This window comes from Tenebrio molitor, chromosome 2, assembly GCF_963966145.1.
Source record: "Tenebrio molitor chromosome 2, icTenMoli1.1, whole genome shotgun sequence".
Lineage (NCBI taxonomy): Eukaryota > Metazoa > Arthropoda > Insecta > Coleoptera > Tenebrionidae > Tenebrio > Tenebrio molitor.
The window spans coordinates 24,655,226-24,672,875 of NC_091047.1; the positions used below are offsets into that span (position 1 = coordinate 24,655,226).

Sequence of the window (17,650 nt, forward strand, 5' to 3'; positions counted from 1 at the left end):
ATAGACCAAGAATGAACCGATACCACCGACGCTTTAACCTATAATAAATCTATTAACAACAATTGTAAAATGTTTTTAATGTTAAATTATTTACTTTTTCAATTTAATTTTTGAATATTTTTAAGTTATTCGTTACAAAAAGTATTGTCCGAACTTCTGCGAGCATAAATTTCCCCCATGCGTTAGGTAAATAACTCTTACACTAGCCTAGAAAACCCTCCTATTTACAGATTTCTCTTCGTTAAAAGGCCTAAATTAGCATGCTCCTGTCATACATGAAAATACAATTATCACAGTTTAATTTATTCCCTTCACACAAACACAATTGTTCTAAACGATAAAAAACTCATCGAGGTGACAAATTTTCGGTTTGGGTATTTTCCAATTTTAAAATTTGGTTCGGACTAAACTTAAGGAAGCTTGTTTTCTCTTATCAAATCTTTCATTATTAAAATTGTAGATTACTAAAATTAAGTTTAAATATTTGTTGTTTAGTTTATATTTGTGTCAAGGCTTATAAGTGCTTCCATTTGAGTAAACGTAATAAATTTATAAACTTCCTGCAATAAATTGATCGGTTTGCTGAAGTCGCTTATCAAAACATGAAAGAAATCTCCAAGGAATTTAAGCTGTTTATTGTAAACATTTTCTTTGAATATTGAAAGAAGACTTTAAAAATACATTATTTATGTATAAAATTTTCAAGATTTATGACGTTCTAAAAATAGTCTGACTTGGTGAATTTTTGTTATCGAGTTGACACGCCGTGGGGCGCAATAATTATGATTTATTTCCTTTAATTTGGGAAGTATTGGAAATTTATTCACAGGCACGCCTCCCCACATTTCCAAAACATTTTCCTGTCAGCAATATCGTAACATTCAACATCTCGATTTTTCTTCGACCCACATTTCTACCTGTAACAAAGATTATTCGCACGAGTGATGTAAAACGTATGCAAGAGCGATTAAAAGCTCACAGATTTGGCGTTGTTTCCTAAATAAAGCGCTTTTTTGTGTTGTCCTGATAGGTAGCTTCGACTTTGAAGGGTCAAGTGGTTACTTTATTGTCGATTTGATTAATCTCGCCTCCAATATCTATACATGACGTATCTATACATATTACAATTTTGGAGTAATTTAGCAAATTTACATGTATACGTAATTAGGTATAACAGTACAAACATTTTAATCTTAATCTAAGTTCATAGTTACACATCCAAATCGACAGTTTTGTCTCATTGATTTTTTGATATACAGGTATTTGTGGACTAATTCGTCGCAATCGAACAGATTGATTTCGACAAAAATGTTGGAGCTTCAGTAGAAAATTTCTGTAAAGGCTACATCGATGGACGTTTCGGTGTACTACCCCAGCTACAGATATCTTGTCTCTGCTAGTAATATTTCCGAAGCCGGAAGTATCTACTACGATGGCATACCAACAGAAGAAGGTAAGTTCTTATACATTTTTAACGACTTTTTCGACAATCTTCTTAGGTCTTATCAATTACTCCATCGTTACTCCGGCCATCTGCCTCTTTGGCATTGTTGGCAACACGCTTTCGCTCGTTGTCTTGAGTCGCAGAGAACTAAAGGGGTCCGTTTATGTCTACTTGGCAGGTGAGTGATTTCAAATTTATTTATCGACATGTCGTGTAATAAAGTCTAGATGAAGTTTAATATCCTGTGGGAAAGGAACTCGACCGAAATTTCCTGCCTCTGATGTTTTCTGATAGTAATTAATGTTTGAGAAATGTTCGCGGCACAAATTATTTACATTCATTTTAGTTCTAGCTTTTGTGGACCTTTGCAGCTCGATTCTATTATTCATGAGTGGATTAAGCTGTGGAGTGTTGTTCCTGGACAGTAAATGGCCAATTTACGATGTTCTTCTCGGATTACCTCTGGCGGCGATGTTTAATGCCATGTCTGTCTTCACAACAATTATGGTCACTTTTGGTGAGTCCATTTTAATTGCTTTTTGTAATTTCACCGGCATAAAAAATTTACAAAAATTGACAAAACGTTTTCAGAGCACCAAATAGTAAATTCTGTTATCAGGATTAAAAGTGGTACTTTTTTGACGGGCAATTTGTTTGCACAGCGAGGCGAAGCGTAGCGTGGCAGAAGCTACTGCAATAATTACAAGTTAAAAAAAGTCACTTTTAATTTCATGATTTTAATATCATGAAAAGCACGAAAGCACATTTTAAAGCAAACGTTTTATTGAAATATTCGTGTAACCAAAAAGACAGTTTTGGCTTGTGTTTTGTTTACATATTTAGTTGTTTTCTTCAAATCCACAAAGTGTTAAACTATTAGTTGCAAGTAAACATTTTTAAGCCTTAAATTTAAAAAAAGTTTAAAACATAATGCTAGAAAATGACTAGAAAATAAGTTTCGAATTTAAAGTGTCGTGAAATGCAGTGATCACGTAGCAACAACTCACTATGAGTCACTGCCAACATTAAAATTTTAAGTAAATGTTCCTGAAACGCGTAGGGGCGTACGTATCGAAAAGAGCTTCTTTTCGAAACCCGTTTGAGTGTTATACTGACTGTGTTATAGGTCCAAAATAGAAAAAAAAACTTAATCAAACTGAATAATTAATTACATTAAATGTTCGAAACGCCGACCATTTGCTTGTAGACAGGCACGAGCCCGTCTACGTAGAGAGTTCCTCACTGAATCGAATATTTCTAAATTGTTTCTAATTTCATTCGACCCATTTTGTATTCTGTTCCACAATTCATTTCGGTTGTCAATTTCGGTTTCGTAAACTACCCATTTAATATGACCCCAAAAGTAAAAATTCAATGGATTAAGGTCAGGAGACCTAGTTGGCCACAAAGTGGTAGTTACTAACGTTATGATGAGAATGAGGAGATGCTACATCTTGCATATAACATACATTTCTTCGGATTTGTAAAGGCAGGTCATCTAAAATGTTAGTTATTTCATTTTCTAAAAAATTCAAATAGTCATTGGCCGTTCAGTCTATTCGGCAAGACGAATGGACCCACTAGACTGTTACCAAAAATTCCGGCCCATACATACATTGATGGAAAATAAATGTTGGTTATGAACCACCGGAATGACATGAGGATTATTAGATGCCCAGTAATGCATGTTTCTTAAATTTACCACTCCATTACGAGAAAAATTAGCTTTATCAGTAAAAAGTATTCTTTCAATGAATGTAGGATTTTGAGCATCCATTTCTAACAACCACGTACAAAAATAGAGTCTTCGATCATAATCTTCTGGCAGTAAAGCCGGAGTCTCTGTGTATAATGGTAAGGATGCATGTTTTCGTTATGTAAGGCTCTCCAAATTGTGATACATATTTGAAGTTGCAGTAATGCGACTAAATTGACATATACTTATATTTAGAATTTTCTAGCTCCCTTAAGTTACCACCCAGGCGATTGCCGTTTACTTTCGGTGTATATGATTAAAAAAATATCAGATACCACAAATATCATGCGGTCAAATGAAAACTTGACCCAAGTAGGCGTTGAAAAAAGTTAACCATTTGGAACTGCGTAAAGTTTGAATTTCCCGCCGTTTGACACGAATGACATTTGTTAATCGGCACATGATTGAAAATGTTTGTTTTTAACAAAGAGTGCCCTTAGATATTTGCTTAGAGAATAGGAATCGTTAGTTATTTTATTTTTAATGTAAAAATTGCAAAGAAAAAAAAACACAGATTGTTTGTAAGTGCTTAGATGTGATTTTCCGAAAAGTGAACAGTCTTTTATTAAACAATGGAAATCACTAAATAAAATGTAAAATAATTGTGCATAATTGTGACAGTTTATTTTGAAGTTCATTTAAAATTAATTACATACATATTATGATATTTATGACAATAAAGCTTAGACTACATTGTTTTTTTTTAAATGAGATATAAATTGCTGCCCGAAATTCCGTGCTCCCCACTGTACAGTTGCTTGCAAAAAAAAACGGGAAATGAAAATTTTCCTAATATACTGTCGCGAGCAATAAATTTTGGTCGTCAGTGTCATTTCAAAATTTGATTAGATTGTCACAAATTTAAAAAATTTCCCTGCCTGATTATGCCCATGTCAACAAAGTGTCAAAAAAATGAGAACAAAACGACAATTAATGTCATACAACATGATGATAGGTTAGGTATGACATTTACGACTGTTTTACAATGGAGCATTTTCGATTGCGTCAAAGAGTGACCTTGACGACCAAAATTTATTGCTGGCGACTGTAAATTTGCTTTTGTCCATGTATCAATTAATTGTCTACTTGTCTACTTAATAATTTTTTTAAATGTCATTAACTTTTGACCACAATTCTAATTTTTAATCTATCTTTGGCAAGAAAGTTTCACACTATGAAAAAAATGTAGAAATGTGTCAGTTCTATTCTGACAGTTCCCGTTTTTTTTTTTGCAACCAACTATACAGTTGGTATAAACAATACAAACACCGTTCTCACTTTGTTTTGGAATAATGGGAGGTCATATTTTGCTTATCTTGAAAATCCTTAAAAATACAATGTTATTCTTAAGTGTAGAATTTTTATGCCGTTGAATCATAAAAAATGTTCGCATACCTAGTTAGCTGCAGGTTATACGTATTGTACTATTGTACCTGCATTTTAATTAATTTCCTTGACTGTTTTGGGGTTATCACTGTTATCAGACAGGAAAGGGTCTTGTTTACTTGTCAAATTGCCCTCAGCTTCTACATTATACAGCTGAATTTAAAAAAAAAAAAACGGAAAATGAAATTTTTCCTAATGTAAATTTGTAATTTGTAATTGTAATGTAATTTTTAAAAATGTCATCGAATTATTTATTTATAAACTGACATACCGTCAAATAATTAATTCTAACCTATTTCTAAAAGCCATTTTCAAACTATGATAAAAATGAAAAAAAAATGCAATTTTTTTTGACATTTCCCGTTTTTTAAAATCCAGTTTTCCAATATTTTGTGTTTTGTAAATGTGGATTTTGACATTATATTTGTAAATAGGTTATAAACTGTCAGTGAGATTGTCACTATTTTATGTATGTACATACAATTTGTTATTAGGAAAATGTAACAGTTGTTTGACACTGACAAATAAAACGTCAAAACCAATCTAGACCGACTTAACACAGTGAAAAATAGGTGTACGCGATTTTTCTGCAGTGTACCTAAGCACGTAGTGAATATTTATTTAATGCAAAGTCCCAATTAAAATCTACCTTTGTCAAAAAAAGAGGGCACTTGGAAAAGGAAAATATGAGTATAAAATAAATTTTTAAAATGTCGCTACAATGGTGCCAATTTCTATGACAATAAAACTTGAACTACATTGAATTTTTCAAAACTGACAGAAATTTGATGTCCCACTTTTTATGCTTCCAATAGTACCATCGGTGGCCATTAAAAGCTGGGACAAGATGACAATTCTATAAAGTCCAAAATTACAAAATTTGTATCGGTTAAATTTGGTTTTTTACAAAAAGTTTATAAAAATTATGATGTTTATTTGTCAAAATCATCAAGTTAAAGTTCAGTTTGTTTCATATTGAATGATATTTTTTGTTTTCCCAATTAGATAGTTGCTAATTATTCACAGAATCGGTTTTTTAGTGGTCAAAGCAGGTAAGTAACAAAAAAACATTGAAGCATTATTTTAATTATTTTAATTTTACAAGAGAGTCATGTCAATGTGACAATAGTTAATCTGACAATTTGTGACAAAGCGAAAGTTTAATACACAATCAAAAATTTTAGGATGCCCCAGGTTTTAATATCCACCGATGACGGTGGTATTTTCTCTGCGTAGAATTTAGTGATTTTCATGTCAACCAATCTCTCGCTGGACCATATTCACCAACGCCAGTTAAAGTTAACTGTAGGTTAAAATATACGAAAATATTGTTGTAACAATAGGTAACTAAGGTAACGAAACATTTTAACCTACAGTTAACTTTAACTGGCGTTGGTGAATACGGGCCTAAACTAGTTAAACCATACAGAGCTAAATTTAACAGGCCAAGGGGCATATTCTGTAACTGCTCTGCTAAATTTTAAAGGGCGTTAAATTAAGTTGTCATAGCAATGACCAATCAGGGCTTGAAATTTTAAATTTTAAACGACGCTAAAATTTTAACGCCCCTTTAAAAATTATAGAACACGCCCCCAAATATGTTAGCCGGTTAATTTTGTTGGCTGGTTTAACTGTCAGCTAATTAATCAAGTTAACTAGCTCTGAGTGGCTTAAACCAGTTAAACTTTACAGCCTTATTTTAAATGTAGAATAACTATCGTAACAATTCTCTGATTGAAGATTAAAAATGGATGACACATTCTACAACAAAAACGATATAAGTCTGCTATTGACGGAAAAAAGTTTTTATTTTATTAGGTAGATATTTCACAAATCATCATTTAACCTCAGAAATTTGTTTAAAAAAATTCAACTCTAAACAGTTGTCACATTTATGTAGGTACGTGATAAACCCGATAACAGATGGCAACAATTCATTGATGGCAATAGTGATTATGGTTCAGATTAAAATTAATTGTAAGTATTTTTGCAATCTAATAAATGTTGACATACAGTGAATGAGTGAATAGATATTACGACTCAATTCAATCTGTTTGATGCTTACCGCTCGAATGTAGGGTTTCAATAATTTAATAGTATATTACGATACAAGTTTATAAGAAAGGCTTTAAAGTTTAAAGCACTCGCGACGAGTTTAAAAGCACGAGGCGTAGCGGAGTGCTTTTACGGTCGCAAGTGCTTTAAAGGTCCTTATAAGTTATAAACGTGTATCATACACTATTTTTTATTATACCTGCACTACAATCAGAAAATTATAACAAAAAAAGTAAATTGAAATAGCTTTTCCGAAGTAATCTGTGTCATTCAAGATTGCACAAAACACAAAATAGCACTCGCTATTATTGCGTAAAATTTTGTAATGCTTTTCCTTTGCATGTTAAAAATATGGACTTTAAATCCTTCAAACAAAATTTGAAGCAATTGTTAACGGAAAATGTATCTATTATATTCTTTTGAACAGTTTTCTTCATTTACGAAGTCCTTATAGACCTTTTCTAGTTTCACTTTTATCTCATTATTAAAAAAATTTAAAATTTGTTTCACAGTCTAGGACTGGCTTACAAATCTATGAGGGGCATGATGACTAACTCAATAGACCGGGACCAATGGCTTAACGTGACTTTCGAATCACGAGGTTATGACAATGTGTAAAATTGTACGATTTCTAACACGCAAATAAATTATTATTATTATTATCATTAATCGTTGATATGTTGAAATGGTCAATTGTTGTTGTTTCGTTGCCATGTATATTTGTTATAAATTGTGTATTTATCATTGTTCAGAATGTAGGTGAATTTGTTGTTACCTAAGCAATCTTTAATAAAGCTTTAGTGTTTTAAAGGCCCTTTTTAGCACACATTTTAGTGTCAAAAACAGAGATTATGATTCAGGTATAATAAAATAGTTATTTTTGTATTAAGTGCGCAAAATGAGTGTGCCAACAAAACACGAATTTTGCCATGAAATACAAACACTATTTTTTCTACAACCGTCAAAAATAGTTATTTGTATCACAAAGTTAGAAAATGCCATTTTGCGAGTGCAAGCATGGTTTGTGGGGCAGAGGCGCCAATCGAGGCCCACAAGTGCGAGCACTTGCAAAACATTTTCTAGCCGTGTAATACACAAAATTTTTTCGGCCGACAATTTATTTAAAGCAAAATATTATAATTTTTGTTAAAAAATTACCAGACAGGGAATTTATTTTTCTTCCATTGGCGACATAAAGGATTCAAAAAGCGACTGTCACGACAAAAATCAACCAATTCCTCAAATATTCAAAACCGTCGTCCTCGTTTCTGTTATTCCTAACCCATCACTTGATACCCACTTCGGTCCCTACTGCTATACACAATGTACAGCTTGCGATAAAGGATACAAATTTGCCCGACATCAATATTTTACACTTAAAAATTGTACAAAAATGCCACATGACACTGACATTTTCTGCTGCCAACCTAAAATCTTTCATTAAAAATTTCTGTGTCGATTTTCTTGCCTAGGCAGGGAAATGCTAGTTTCCAGACGATTTAGACGAATGAAAAATCAATGTTTCTAGACGGAGACCGAAATAGTTATTTGAAGGCAAATTAGATGAAGAAAATCAAAGTATCAAGTATTGTGATAAGTCATTGTAACTTAGGAAACGTGCAAATGAAGATTACATTTTTTCACACGTGAAAAAAAATTCGTTTTTTAAACACGTGAAAAATGAGAAACTTTGCGACTTGATAATGATGCAAAAATGTCACGTTTTTTAACGGTTTATTTTTGTTTGTTTATTTTAAATTTGAGTATTTAGAGTAGATTATATCATTAAGAGTAGAACTGAGTCTTTTTGTACCTAAGACCAGAGATTGAATACCGAGACGAAGTCACATTTTCAAACTTACAATTTTCAAATTTTAAGGCACCAGTAATTCCTAGTTCTCTTGTTGCAATATTATTAGTACTTGAAGGTTCAATAATAACGGACCTTCAAATAAATTTATATTTAGAGCAACCTATGAAAATTCAATTGTTTGCAACATTTTTCCAGCGTAGAAAATGACACAAGAAACGTCTGACATTTTAACGAAATAAAATTAGGTTAGAAAATATGTTTAATTTTTGTAGTGCATTCTCCCCGTGGAGGGAGAAAAGACTGGAGATGGCATTTCCTATGCTTCCCATGTTAAAAATCCGTACCCTCTAAAAGCACGTGCAACAACCTTTTATGACCCAGTCCACAATGCGCTAGATAAAGAAGCACAATGCGTGTGGAAGGAAGGCGAAGGAAGCCATTGGCCTAGCATCTATATTCAGAAACCTTTTATGACTCTGTAGTTTTCGCGGGCTGGTACACGTATTTGAATTAGTGCCATCTCCAGTCTTTTCTCCCTCCACGATTCTCCCTATTCCCCCTCCACGGAATATGACAATATGAAATTGGGAAAAAGCTTACTATGTAACCTGTGTAACTCCGGAGAATAATTCGTTACCTACAAAAATTACTTTACACTGTTAACAGAATTAGAATGTCGCCTACGCCTACTCTAAATATATATTTATTTGAAGGCCCGATATGTACCTATGTATTAGTAAAGTCTACTAAAGTCTAAATTTTACTTTTTATTTAACATTGTACGACCACCTTGCTATTCTGACATCTGTCATCCGTCCACATGGGCGACTTGTGTTACACCACAATGGCACCGGTTAAATATTGGCTAATAATTTAGTTGTTTCGCTTGTTTAGAGTTTTTTTTCTAACACTAATATCTTATACTGTTTCCATGGTGCATTTGAGCTCACACCTTATGTTTCCCATAAAATACGCTTTTTTCTATAAGACACGTCGTCAATAGCAACGTATCTTATAGAGTCATAAAATACGCTCACACATATTATTCAAGTAACATTTTATTCATCATTTTTACAGTAATTATCACAAAAGTGAAAAGTACAATTACTGAATTGGAACTGCCACATTAGCCTCGTGCTCTTGTTCCTAACATCTTCTTTAACGTCTGCTGTTTCATCCAATGCAAGTGCCCGGCCATCGAAAACTGGCAATCTTTACATTTTCTTCAAATGATTCTTGCCGTAGTGTGAATTAACTTTTAATGAAGTTCTACACACTTGCCCCATATCAAGAAAAGCCAAAATGACAACTTCCGTTACCTCCGTGATTTTGATTTTATTGTTTCGATCTTGAAACGAAACATACACCTTTTCGTATGCACTTTTAGACTTCATTGGTAACAAATTGCCCCTTTTTTCTTATTTCTTCTGGAACGTTTTGGCACATTTCAACGATGAAAATTGTTTCTTTCCAAATTTGTTGATATTATTACCATAGTACCCACGGCAACTTTCGCATTTTGTGTATTGTGACGCGCCTCGAATAATTTCAGAATTTATTAAAATTTCTGATAAGATGTTAGTGTTAGAAAAAATCTTGAAGACAACGCGTGTTTTATAGTTTAAAAATCTCGATCTATTAAATCCTCGCTCCCTGCGGTCGCTCTGATTTAAACTACGATCTCGATCTATAAAACTCTTGTTGTCTTAATAGCTATTTTTTAATAAGTTCCGTAGAAACATTTTTATTGTAACGATAGTATAAGTATAAGTATAATTTAATTATTAAATATTGCGTGTAATTATTGATAAATAAATCGTGAGGACAGAGAAACGCTTCAAATGACCTGACATTTGACTCGGTCCAGTAGCCTGTGGACATTTCGACTCCTAGGACTTCAAGTGTTTCAAATCCGGTTACAAAAAAAAGCCACTTCAATCGTTTCTATAGAGATACACAAAGGCACGATTTTCGACCGCTTGAAAATAAAAATATTAGCTATTCATTTACGTATGTATTATACAGTGAGTTTTTTTAAGACTGGCCATAGGGTTTTACATGCTAATTTTTCAACCCCCTGTTAACTTTTGTTCTGATGAAAATATTCAAACCATTTTTGGAACAAAGTTGGAAGATTTTTTAAACTATCGGATAGATTACAATTTAATATCCCAAACCGTCGAAAAAGTTGTGAAAAAAATATTTTTAGGGCGCCAGAGTAGCGCCATTGTCGGCTCAACCAGCACCTGACGATCTCCACTTTTGGACGCTTTCGGCGCGCTAAAAAATATTTTTTTCACAACTTTTTCGACAGTTTGGGATATTGAATTGTAATCTATCCGATAGTTTAAAAAATCTTCCAACTTTGTTCCAAAAATGGTTTAAATATTTTCATCGAAACAAAAGTTAACAGGGGGTTGAAAAATTAGCATGTAAAACCCTATGGCCAGTCTTAAAAAAAACTCACTGTATGTACCTACGTACATGAAGTGTGATAATTCAAAGATTTAAATTTGTTAAATTTGCTTCACCTACTAATTATCTCAACAGCTTTATTTGATTTTTTTATCTACATTATTTCTGTGCCTATTGAGTTATCCATTATATTTTTCCAGATAGAATATGTTATTTGGCCAAGCCACTGAGAAGAAGAAAACCAAAATTTTGTCACGCATATGTAGCACGAAGAATTATGGTTTTCTGTTTGATTCTATCGATTCTTATCAGTTTACCTTATTGCTTTATTTTTACGACAGATGGAAAGAACGAATTGAAACCTCGCCAGTTTTATTTTGCAAGGTATGTATGTAGTGTTAAGTTTAGGGGTAGTGTGGAGCACCTTCTGTTCAATATGGTTTTGACTTTAATTAAAATAATCTTTCTTCAAAGCCTTTGTCAGGCAACCAGCAATACATACGAAATATAAATATTAATAGTTACGAGCATCTGTATAGATTGATATAAGTTTTTCAAAACTGGTATAAAATTAAAATGGAATTTTGTTACAATATTTTTTATTTAAATAAATTAATATTTCGTATTCTTAAGTACTAGAAATACCGTAGTTAGGAAGATGCGATCGTAAGCCTCCGTGGCGCAATCGGCTAGCGCGTTCGGCTGTTAACCGAAAGGTTGGTGGTTCGAGCCCACCCGGGGGCGGCTCAATTTTTTGCTTTTTTTTATTATCTCGTAAAATGTGTTACGTATCTTGATGCTATTATAGAAGACTTTCGTGCCAAGTATCAACAATTAAGCGGATCTTTAAAATTTTGCATTTTTGCAGATGGTTTTGAAACTGCAGAAGTTGGAAAAAAGCATAGTATATGCTTTAAAATGAAAAATCGCTCTAGTCTAGATGAATCTGCAATAATATTACATGTATGTAAACATGCTCCACACAAATATTTAATTATATGAATATATGTATTTATAAGATACCAAGATACTTTTTCTAGAAATCTTTTGATTCCTATTTTATTTTTATGTTTGCAGGTTTAAAAGTTTTAGAATTTTATTATGTAATTTTTATAATTTGTTAATTAATTCAAAATATTTTAATTTTTTACAGCTCTTACAATTGGTATAACTGGATAAGATTTATATTGCTGGGAGTACTGCCTTCTGTGTTTCTAATTTTTGGAAATGGATATCTGATATATGCTCTACGAAAAATAAAGAAGCTCTACGGACAGTGTAAAAGCTTTAAATGCAAAAAACAACAGGTAAGTGGCGAAGATAATAATCACACGGCAAACAATAATGTCACATAAGTTGATTTCTTTTAAAAAACAAATTAGAATTTCAATGCAAATCCATTTGTGATTGTTGTAAATTATTATTAAACAAATTCGGAAAACAAATAAAATACCTACAAAATTAAATTAATAGTTAATTTTAAGTGATAGCTGAGAAGATTAAGTCAAGTTTAATTACTGGATTAAGGGTGTTTAGCAAGACATTTTAAGCGTCATTTGTCGCTAATTAACAAAGTTTATTTGATAATTATAAGTTAAAAATAAAATTTGTTTTTTATTTTGGATAGAAAAATAGGGCTCACGAAAACAGCGTTATTTTTACAACTTTAAAGTCAATCTATGAATCTATGTGGAAATATCTAAAAAATATAAAAACAGATACTTAGTATTTACATAAATTATCATATTAACTTATACAGGGTTATATGGGCCTTACAAACATTGAAATGCAACCAGTTATACATTTTCATCGCCTTCGTGGATCATTTATATTTATTTTAAAAAATTTAAAACATAGTTGGTTTTAGTTTTTTTTTTAATTTGACATGAAGTTGACATCTAAATTAATGTCCTTTTTTTAGGTTATTTTGTTTATATACTTGTTGGCCCGGTTGCATAAAGCATAGTTAACATCGTATCAGCTAACAACGCATCGGAAATCCGCCCATTTGATTGGCTGATTCAAATGCAATGTTAAATATCCCCTAATCAGATCGCTTGACAGTACCTATGTTAACTTTAACAACGAATTGGCATCGCTTTATACAACCGGGCCTTTAGGTTTCATAGATGTCAAATAACGACAACTGGAAATTCTCTTAATAAAAACAGGATTGGATTCGTAAAAATAAAAAGATCAATTTGTATCTATTCGTTGGAGAAATATGTTTATTTGGTTGCGTCGGGACGTTGTTAGGCCCATTATTACTCGTGAATACCCCTGTATTACTATACGACTTATTGAAAATATTGCCACGTTGGGCGTTAATTAAATGTACGAAAGCATGTGGTAGTCCCTAAAAACAGTAAAGAATGATTTTATAAAATTATGACAAAAAAAAAATGAAAAAACGTCTGAAGCTTCAACCATACTAACGATCATGATGAAGAGAATTTCTATCTAAACAAATAAGGTTATGTGTAACTACACCTTGTCATCATTTTCTTTATTTCCATTTCAAAAATAAGATTCTGTCATGAATAATTTGTATTATCGAGAGAAAATCACTTTTAAAATAAAATTCACACAATTAATATTGATTTCCATCAAAAAATTCTCTATTGACTTTTGTAGTTATAAAAATTAAAAAAAAACTATTAATAGTATATTTCAAACCAAGGTAAGAAAGTGGTTTCTTGCAGACCGCAGGCAAAGATTATAAACCGAGTCGTAGACGAGGTTTGTAAGTGCCTAAGGTCTGCAAGGACACTTTCTTAACAAGGTTTGAATACAATTTTTTTCCCTACCGGCACAACTTTGTTGAAAAAAGTCAAAAAAGATGGTTATATTCGTGATTAAAACGAAAATTTTGAGAATTGAATAGTAGGCTGTGTTATTTGTTTAATTAACTTGTCATCGCATTTGAAGATTTGAGGTTTGTTCGAAAATTTGATATAAACAGGGTAAAGTAATCTACCTACCAAGCTTATCTGTTTATTTTCCAGATTATATGATTGACCTACCAACTTACTTCATTGAATTGGCTTTCATTTATCAATAACTTATTTCACTTTTGACACTTTTGACATTTGTATTTTGGTACAGTTTTACCATAAACATTTCATGATTAACTTTCTTACCTTAGCGAGAAAGTTGAATTTTCTCACCTCAAATGAGGTATCCACAGCCTACATTTCTAACCGGTAGGGAGAAAAATATTTTTTTTTGTTCGACACTGTCAGAATTTGAGAATTTTCTCCTATGTGAACGGATTTTGATAAATGTCACAACTTGTCAAAACGAAACGTCAAGCTAATTTTAAAGGTTTTAAGCGATTTGGAGCCTTTAAGGGGCTCGTCGAACAAAAAAACGTTGTATTCAACTCGTTCGTGTGTAAATTGGGCCTTTTTTGGCACTCGTGGGCCCTTAAAACGCTCGTTTCACTCGCGTTTTAAAATGGCCCACGCGTGCCAAAAAAGACCCAATTTACACACAAACTCGTCAAATAAACTACTATTATGCGATATCAAAATAGATAAGGCAGGTCTCAACTGAACCAACCACCGAAGACGTCCTTTTAAGACTCTGCCCCGCGCTATAATTTTCACGCACGATTTGTGATAATCTGTTCTTTCCAGAATTACACCAACCACCTGACGACGACGCTAATCCTAATCGTGTTTTTCTTCCTGATAAACCAGATTCCGTCACTGTTAACAAACCGTGCTTCGGCATCGACGTTCATTTTCTTCGCATCGAGTTCCAACGATTCGTGCAATTCCAAATCTCTGGAAACCGTTCGTCAAATAAGCACGATAGTAAATGCCGTGAGTCTGAGTACCGATTTCGTGCTGTACTACATGTTTTGTCCTGCATTCTGCAAAGTTCTTGGCAAGTTGTTCAGGAGGAAAGCGCGCAAAAAACCAGTGCAGATGAACGTGTTTGTCCTCGACAAACAAATATGCTTCGATAATAACGGCAAATCGATAAACGAACTGACGACAGGAAAATTATTCCAGATGATGAACGACGAAAGTAACAGGGACAGTTTGCCTTCGAGTATTTACTCTTGCGATAGGTCTGAGGAAGAGAGAGTCAAAAACAACAGAGACACTTTAATTACTCTCTGTCCAGATGCTATTGATTGAGAGAAATATTCGAGGGATTGTTATGAATTTATGTTATTTTTGTTTAGTACTGCTGTTTGTGGGGACAAATAAATTGTTTATGTAGCACATCATTTACTGCTTTAATTAGCTTGTTAAGTTAATAGCAGGGAGGAAGAACATCATTAGATAGCAGTTTGATGTTGTAACTGTTACAACAGATTATTATTAGAAACGAAAATCAAGAATAATTCCTAAATAACAACAAAACAAACAGCTTCCATTAAAAATATTTGAATTTTTAGTGTTAACATTTCTTTGTTCACACAACATTTAATTGAGTTATAAAAAATACACCTCTTTGATAGGAAGTCTTTGTGTTTTATCTCTAAAACCTTTAACATTCATTGAACAGTTTCGTTAGTTAGTTTACTGAATTTTTTTTTCAAACGTTGTTGTAACTCGATGCTATCAACTACTGAAACATTGTAAAAGAACAATAAGGAGCTACAAAATTTAAAAAAATAATCATTTAAAAAAATCATATTACCTAACGTAACAAATTAAGAATTAAAACCGTATAATTAAAAATTAATTAATTCTTTTAGACAAAAAAGTAAGAGTTAAATTAAAAAGTAACTTTTGACGTTTAGGATTGCAAAGTAAATTGCATAAGACTTGAGAGAACACGACCGCACGCTGGTTAGATTAAAATCGACAAAATAGAAATAGTGAGGTGAGCTCACTACAGAGCGATATGCTAGGAAGAGATTTATCGTCACTGTGCAGGTCATGGAAGTCATCGTGATAAAACAAGTGTGGAACATAACTAAGAATTTTCCCTTTATACTGGATTTTATTTGAAGAAAATCGATCCGTTAGTTTTGGAATTAAGTGGAATCAAACAGAGCAACAGACAGACAGACAAAATTTCCGAAAGTTGCTAAAATGTCATAACTTCGAAGCCACAGACATGAACTCTTAATTTTATTTATTACTGAACATCTTTTGGTCTGAAGCTCTTGTCATTTCTTCGAAATTCTGCATAAGGCTAATGAATATGATTGTTTTTACTCTTTGGCTGAAATACAGAAAAATTACTTTTAATCTTTTAGGAAGAACATACACTCAATAATTAAAGAAAATTTACGTCGATTCGTTGGAGAGATCTATTGATCCATAAACAGAGGGGGAATGACAAAAGTTTAGATGAAAATTGATGATATCTCTTGGTTATGAAGTTACTTAAAGAAGTTTATGTTAGAACCTGTGAACTAATTAATAACTTCAGAAATATGATAACACCTTTAATGGGGATTTTCGTGAAATTTTTTGAAAAGAATAAGCAACATTCATTTATTGTATGTACTTACTTGGTATAAAAGACAAAAGGTTTTAAATTGCATAAGTTAATGATTTAGGTATTATTTATAATATCATTCAAAAATGTATTGGATTTTTACGGTGTAGTTATTAATTAAATAACAAGGTGAACTTGAACTAGAATTGAGATGAATATTGTTTTTGGAAAGTTTGCACCCAAGACGGATTTTGAAATTGTACTAAGGCTGAAATTTACAAAAATATGCGTTATAAAAACGTAAAGTAAAATTGTTTTGTTTATGTCCAATCACTCTTTTACCTGTTCTCATAATTTCATTGTCTAGCAAATAAATACAATGAAGATGCTCGTTCCACTTTTGGAATAAACAGCAATGACAGGGATATCTGGGGAACAGGAATAGCAATATTTTGAAACTGGTATAATCGATAGCAGCGATGGAAATGCAGTCCTCGTGAGCTGGAGCGTTGTTTTGATGCAACAGCTGAGATTAAATGATTTAGCATAATCATCTCCTGTTACATTCTGTTTAAAGAGCAAACAAGCACTTCATCAGAATTTTAAAAAAAGTTTACCGCAAGTTTTCCTGCTACAGTGCCATCAATTTATTTCCTGGTCCCTTATTTTGGCCTTTTGACACTGAACCAAAGTGATGAACACCAACACACTATTTGATCTGAAATTACAGATTTACCCTAATACCTAATTCATATCCAGACATTACATTACTTAGGACTTTTAGGATTTAATTTCATGGTCTTTTTATTTTTTCCGTGTACACCACTTTATGTTAGGCACAAGTAAAAATTTGCAACAAAACAAGCTGTTTAAAATATTTTGACAAGTTTCTGAAAAATAATTAAGTTTTTTGATTGTTTTAATTTGAACAAGATTACGTGATAGTGTCAAAAATTTTTATCGTCATCGTTATTTTCCCATTTGAATTAAAGTTAAAAGTAATAAATAATTGATGCCTTTAATTAGTTATACATATTAGTTATTTTATTTACAACAAATAGGTAGTTATCAACATTTCTGCTTTATTTATATCGGTGTCCTTTTAAATTTCTCCTCAAAGTTGGCGTTGAAGAGTTGATTGTGGACGCACCACGGATTACGGATCACAGTTCACAAATCAGCATTTTATATCTAACCTCACTTTTTGTTTGTGTTTTTACTCTGCAGACTGACGAGTGTTGTGATGGTGTTCACAAGCGACTCTCCAACGCCAACTTTGAGGAGAAATCCGATGTATTGTGCATATTTTTTTCCAATAAAACTTGAATTGGATAGATTTCAATGGACATTCTTTAGCGGAATGACGAAGGAGAAC

The 17,650-nt window shown here is 32.4% G+C and overlaps 1 protein-coding gene and 1 non-coding gene across 2 annotated transcripts; both read left to right on the forward strand.

The window, feature by feature from the left end:
* Window positions 1-1,212: 1,212 nt before the first annotated feature.
* Window positions 1,213-15,109, forward strand: LOC138124048 (FMRFamide peptide receptor frpr-18). Its single transcript, XM_069038961.1, has 6 exons — window positions 1,213-1,453; window positions 1,500-1,622; window positions 1,791-1,961; window positions 11,070-11,253; window positions 12,023-12,176; window positions 14,508-15,109. Exons 1-6 carry the CDS (start codon window positions 1,351-1,353, stop codon window positions 15,015-15,017), a joined length of 1,245 nt encoding a protein of 414 aa, XP_068895062.1. The 5' UTR covers window positions 1,213-1,350; the 3' UTR covers window positions 15,018-15,109.
* Window positions 11,540-11,613, forward strand: TRNAN-GUU (transfer RNA asparagine (anticodon GUU)). Its single transcript has one exon. It is a non-coding gene; the product is annotated as a tRNA-Asn (tRNA).
* Window positions 15,110-17,650: the final 2,541 nt, after the last annotated feature.